The sequence below is a fragment of the Harpegnathos saltator genome, unplaced genomic scaffold (assembly GCF_003227715.2).
Source record: "Harpegnathos saltator strain DR-91 unplaced genomic scaffold, Hsal_v8.6 scaffold18, whole genome shotgun sequence".
Lineage (NCBI taxonomy): Eukaryota > Metazoa > Arthropoda > Insecta > Hymenoptera > Formicidae > Harpegnathos > Harpegnathos saltator.
The window spans coordinates 1,150,605-1,156,800 of record NW_020229961.1 but is presented as its reverse complement, the minus strand read 5'-3'; the positions used below and the strand labels follow the sequence as shown (position 1 = coordinate 1,156,800).

Below are 6,196 nucleotides of genomic sequence, written 5' to 3'. Positions count from 1 at the left end.
GGATGTGATGGGTCTGAATTTCCCGGTCAAGCAGATCACGGTAATCCCAATGGGGATCTGTCTGGGCGAATTGACGGGCGTTCACTCGCCGGACAGTCACGTACCACCGGTCGACGACTCCACGTCCGTCGGCGCTTTCCACGATGATTATCTCTTCACTTTCGTCTTGCCGGCGATCATCATCTCCATCATGCTCATCGGGGCGGGAATCATCGCGTGTGTCTTGTACAAGCGAAGACGCAGCGGGAAGATGAGCGTCAGCGAGAAAGACGAGGAACGGCAGAGTTTCCGCAGCAAGGGAATTCCCGTGATATTTCAGGATGAGCTCGACGAAAAGCCAGATCCCGGTGAGCGACTCTCGGCGATGTTGACTTTGAGAGGGTTTTTTTTTCTTTTTCTTCCAATGATGTCACTTTGCTGACACGGTTTCGTTGATGTCTTGTTTCAGGAAACAAATCGCCCGTCATTCTGAAAGAAGAGAAGCCACCTCTTCCACCGCCCGAGTATCAGAAGGCCGAGGACGGGGCCGACGTGCCGATGCTGCCGAAGGAAAACTCCGAGGAACCGTATCAGCCGCCACCGCCGTTCGCCACGAGTCGCGACACCAATCGGCAAAATCGTCCGAAACCGACCCCAACGTACAGAAAACCGCCCCCGTATGTGCCTCCCTAACAAAATACGGTGCACTCGCCTACGCGCAAATATATGCTAGCAATGCTCGGAGACTCACCGATACATATGCAAAACCAAAACAATTATAAAAAGCAATCTCATATTGGCGACGACGACGACGATGACGTCGACGATGATCGTGGGGCTCTGAACGTTTATAGCGATGTTTGAAGGACTTCCATTCACCGTCCGGTTCAATGAAACAATGTACCGCTCGCGAGACGTGAATGGTAGTTGCTTCTCTCTCTGCGCGAAGACTCTGGACTCGCACGTTTTTACTTATTTTCTATGTAACGGCAACGGCAACGTCAGCATCGATTTCACGTGTAATGCGTACGAAAAAGAATCAAGGACCCCCCACGGTTTCGACATTCGATCAACACGCACTCCATCTCTCTCTCTCTCTTTCTCGACCGTCTGGTATCTCATGGGAAAAAAAAGGGAAGTTTTCTAGGAAGTATGGGATTAATGAATCACGTGTTGCCTTTCGTAAAAAAAAAAAAAAAAAAAAAAGAAAGAAAAGAATTCAATTGTAGGGAAGGATCCACGTCGAACTCGATACGCGAATTATTTAGTTTAGATCGTTGTAGAACCGATAACATGCGGTAGGGTAAACATATTTTATTCGACATGTGGTAGCATTCGAGACAGCGCAACGATACTCATAAATATTTCAACAATCAGTGCCATTTATTAAGCAATAAGGGTATCCGACTGTGAATAACAGCATGTACTGTAATTAATACGGTTCTACGGATTTGCTGCAATTATATTGTTACAGAGCCTCCGGGTATCAGGAACGACGGACTTAACGAAATACAACGTGTATAACACTGCCAGAACGACAAACGCACGATATAACGTCGCGAAGCGAGCCAGTTTTTATCCGGCTATCTATAAACACACACACACACAATATATTTCCGATCTCTTTCCCTCGTCAAAAACCCTCCATTTGTTAGAATAGTCCCTGGCAAATTGAACGAGGCGAAATTATTGGACGTCGCTCTCGCGAGAACGAATGAACTAGCTCACTTGGCGATCGCTATTACTTAAGGAGAAACAAAAATATCGGAGAGAAGTGAAACGTTTTTTGAGACATAATTTAAAGGAACGATTACATGCAATGCCATTGCAAAGTGACAGCAAATGCTTCCATTGGCACGGTAGGCCATGCAGATAAGAAGAAGAAACTAATGATAATATATATATATATACATACACACACAAATATAAATATATATATATATATATATATATATAAATATGTATATTACCTATTTGCCGTTCGATAGATAACAGTCTGCAGTTACTTAGGACAGCGTAATTTAAATACTGCCAGATCGTTGTTAGCATTTACTTCTTTCCTTTTTTTTTTCCTTTTTTCCTTTTACACACATGGCAAACGAACGACCGAGGAAAATTCATCCGTTCCGTTCGTTCTCACGCACAATTGTTCTCTCATCGTTAACCGCATTGCAACCTTTCTGATTTCACAGTGAAAGAAACTCGTTGGTTTCCTCACGAACTTGCATCGTTTTACGAACGCGTACGAACGAGTTAGCACCGAAAGGTTAACTCAGAACAAAAAAAGAAAGAAACACCGATGCGCACGTACATAAAGGCGAGACTATTTAATTTAGATCTTACATAGTTACCAAGCCAAAAAATAATTAATATTTAAAAAGAGGGTGGTGTGGATAAGGTAATAAGAACGTGTTTTTAACCGCGAGAAACGTGGCTCGCACTCTTTGTGGGCGCATTTTTATAATGGTTTTTGTAATTTTTTAACCGCCGTTTTTTATCGCGCGACACACACACTCATCGTTTGTATGTCCGGTGCGCGAAAGAGTGCGGGGTATGGTACGGGTACGTATGCAGCCGTTTCTTCAATACCTCGATAGTTTCCTGATATTTTTGAAAGGAAATACGAGAAACGAAATAAAAAAAAGGGAGAGTAGGGAGAGAAGGAACAGAAGGAGAAGGAGGAGGAGGAAGAGGAAGAGGAAGAAGAAGAAGAAGAAGAAGAAAAAGAAGAACTTCTCACGCGTCCCGAATCCGGGGACTCATTTCGTCGAGCGCGTTGTCGCGCGTTGTCGCGGGGTGATGAACGAATCGACGAATTTGCGGGCGCGCGTCTATACCGGTGTGAATGCTGATGATCAATACAGTATGCAAGAGCGGAGAATGTTTCGTGTATGCAAGCTAAATTACGATCTAATGTATCTAATATATTAATTCATGTCTTTGTAACGTAGGTGATTTAAGTATATGCCGTGACAATTGAATATTTTACACGCCATCGCTCGTATCTTGTTTATCGCAGAATTATATGGAGGAGAAAGGGGAGGGGGAGGAGATGCAATTGCTACTCACATGCGCGTATCACTTCATGGTAGGTAAGAGTGTACGTATGTATTATTATTATTTTTATAACATACGAGTAAAGAGCTTCTGTGTGTGTGTGTGCGTGTGCGTGTGTGTGTGTGTGTGTGTGCGCGTGTGTGTTAAATTCTCGGTTGACCTGAACGTAACGATCTATACTATCATAAGGTGGGATTATTTAGCAATTGCAATATTCCTTTGTGCGCGATCCTCGGAGAGTCGATGCTAAATCCGCGGGTTCAAATCCATCGCGTCACTTTTTGCCAAATCAAAATTATCATTGTTGTTTCAGCCAACATCTTCCTCCACAAAGTAATAATGCAACCCGGCCGATCGAGGCCGAACGCTATTTTATGGTAGTATAGCATACTCGCGTATACCCGAGCGCTTTGGATTCTCGACGAATTAGTGAAAACTATTACGAAGAGCTTTATATTCCGTCTGTGATCTGCGGTAAACAAGCAACAGCCTCTCTCATATCATGCTTCTAATCATATCATTGCTCCACGCGTATCCTTTAATCAGCGCTGCAATTGTGTTTACTTGTGAAAATGATTATGTATGATAAACGTGTACGATAATTTATAAGATAGGGAGGGACAACACGCAAGCTGGAGGACAAGCAGTCCTCCGTGACGAGGTGAATTTCACAAAGAACATATTGCTAAGCAGCGACTATTCTGGCCTGTGTGTGAGATTCGAGAGAAGAAAATGGATCGAAAGTATTTTATAACTGTGTAAAAAGAAAGAACGGCAAAATGTGCACTAACGCGACCACCGTGGCTTATCGTATATTCGGCCGCTTTCTCAGAAATCGGGCTAAACGGCAGGCGCGAAGTTAAAAAGTTTCACTGCGGAAGAAACGGGATAGGGGGGGGGGAGGAGGGAAGGAGAAAGAGAGCAAGATCCATCTCGCATCGCCCATACGAAGAGGAAGGAGAAGAAGAAGAAGAAGAAGAACAAGAGGACGTACGTTGTATACATAGCTACATATACCTAAGAATAACGTATTGTGACTGGGATTTTCAGATTATTTTTATTCTGCTATAGAGAGCTTCGGTATATATACCACGTATATCGAGTAAAGCGTGTTTGCGTTGGTGTAATGATCGCGCGAAACGGCGTTTCGCGACGAGCTACGTACGAACGTCGTTTGCGCGCACGTCGCGTCCCATCGCCGGGATGACGGAGTTGTCGACCACTTCTTATTCTTTAAGTTCGCTAAACGACATATCTCGAAAGCGAAAGAGAAAGAGGGAGGGAGAGAGAGAGAGAGGGAGGGAGGGAGAGAGAGAGAGAAACAAAAGAAAGGTACCGGGCGAGCGCTCCAAGTTGGAGCGTGCGAGACGGTACCGCTCCGTCGCGAAAGAATAAATGGGAAGAAAACGTATCGAATTAATAATATACATATACAAATATCTTTACGACAAGTACTATATGCTAAACACGTGTAAAGTTAAGAGTTAATAAAATCATTTTAGGGTACTCTCTGCGTCTCCTCGTCTTCCCGCTTGATGAGTCTCTCCCGAGACTCGCGACAGCGAGTAATCAGTCTGCACATATATAATGAGTCTGCGGGCGGATTTGCGCAAGTAATTGCGCGATCATACTTCGTTTCACGCGTTGGTACACCGCGCGGCGTAAGTTTGCGTGCTGTTAATAGTATTAGATATGATTTTCCTCCGTTTCTCTTTCCAGACGCTTCTCGACGATATTTCCTCGGATACGATCGGATCGATCACCCTCGCGTGTGACACGTCGTATCAGAGGCATTGTTACGTATTTGCACTTGCACTTGCAGAGATTCTTGCGCGCTCAACGCCTCGCGAGCAGCGCGAGCAGCGCGAGCAGCAGTCCTCGTTACAGTGCGTGTGAAATTCATGCCGATTGGAAGAAACGACTTCGTACTTTCATCACGTGGATTACGGCTCGCGTGGGACGCGTTAGACGTTGACGCGCGTAACCGGGTACTCCAATTCTTTCGGTTATGTAAGATCTTGAAGACCGCGCGCTGTACAATACGACATATCTTCCATTCGCCTCACGAAGCACTCCGAGTCGACATGCAAAATAGTTTTGCGTCGCGCGGAATTACGTCACTCAGACGAATAAATACATGCCTCGTTGTCTCGCGCGCTTCAGGCAAGGCTACGTATATCGCGAGGGGACCGGGGAAACGGTGGGATTTCAAACGGGGCGTATTGATAATTCTCTCGAAAATAACGATACCGCCGCGCGCTCTTTATTTGCGCGAGGATGAACGGTAAGCAGCTGTTTGCGCGAGAAGGATCGTGCTTTTCGCGCACCGACCTACATTTCTACCTGTCGACTACCGCCGCGCGTCTTTCTGTTTTGCAATTTAAATTTCCCGATACGAGGAGAAACTGGAGATAACGTGCAGACGCGAGTCGCGGAAGGACATGTGAGGACACGTCTCGATCTCGATCTCGATTGTTCATATTCACGATCCGTTTGTATGTCGTTTTATATCGAACCGTCTCCGTGATAGCGCGCGTAGCACGCGAAGAGCTAAGAATCGCGTCGCTCGTGCCTGACCGGAAGAAATTCGTTACGATTCACCGCGACTCAAGGATTGATCGAAGCGGGAAGATAAACGGTAAATGCTGCCTCTCGACACGCGCACGCTGCAACGTCGCCAACGTGAAGAAGAGAGGCTTGTCTGCCGCGAGCGTGTCTTGAGACGCGAGATCCGCCGGGATACTCGGGATTTTTATCGCGCGCACAGCTGGCCAGGATCCTCTTATCGCTGTAATAAAGACGAAATTGTGTGACGCAAAGTTACACGCGCCTGACATGTTTTCTCATGACGGCTATTTAATCACCCGGCTATACAATGGTGCCTCCACCAATGATAAAAACGGACAGACACGTGTTACATTTCTTCAGGAACTGAGTCACCGCCGAGACATCAACGCGACACAATAACACGCAACGACGAAGACAACCGCTTCGCTTTCGTCTTTATTCGGTGAAAGCGATCCGTAATCTTATCTCGATGTCGCGCGGCGATGAGAACTCGTCGTCGTCGACCAAACGCTCGCCCGGTATCGTCAGCTATCGAATCGACGCGTTTCCTACAGTTATCGCCGCGCGACACGCTGTACAGTTTATGTTATCT

At 45.9% G+C, this 6,196-nt stretch overlaps 1 protein-coding gene across 5 annotated transcripts in view; it reads left to right on the top strand.

The window, feature by feature from the left end:
• LOC105181232 (dystroglycan) overlaps nt 1-4,542 on the top strand; it is a 69,569-nt gene extending 65,027 nt beyond the window's left edge. For 4 of the 5 annotated variants that reach the window (XM_019840504.2, XM_011137859.3, XM_011137857.3 and 1 more), the window contains 2 exons: nt 1-347; nt 449-672. The exon at nt 1-347 is cut by the window's left edge and continues 334 nt beyond it. In XM_019840504.2, coding sequence (XP_019696063.1) covers nt 1-347; nt 449-672 — 571 coding nt within the window. Of the gene's footprint in view, nt 348-448 lie in introns of all 5 variants that reach the window. The other variant, XM_025297549.1, reaches the window with a different exon arrangement.
• Nucleotides 4,543-6,196: the final 1,654 nt, after the last annotated feature.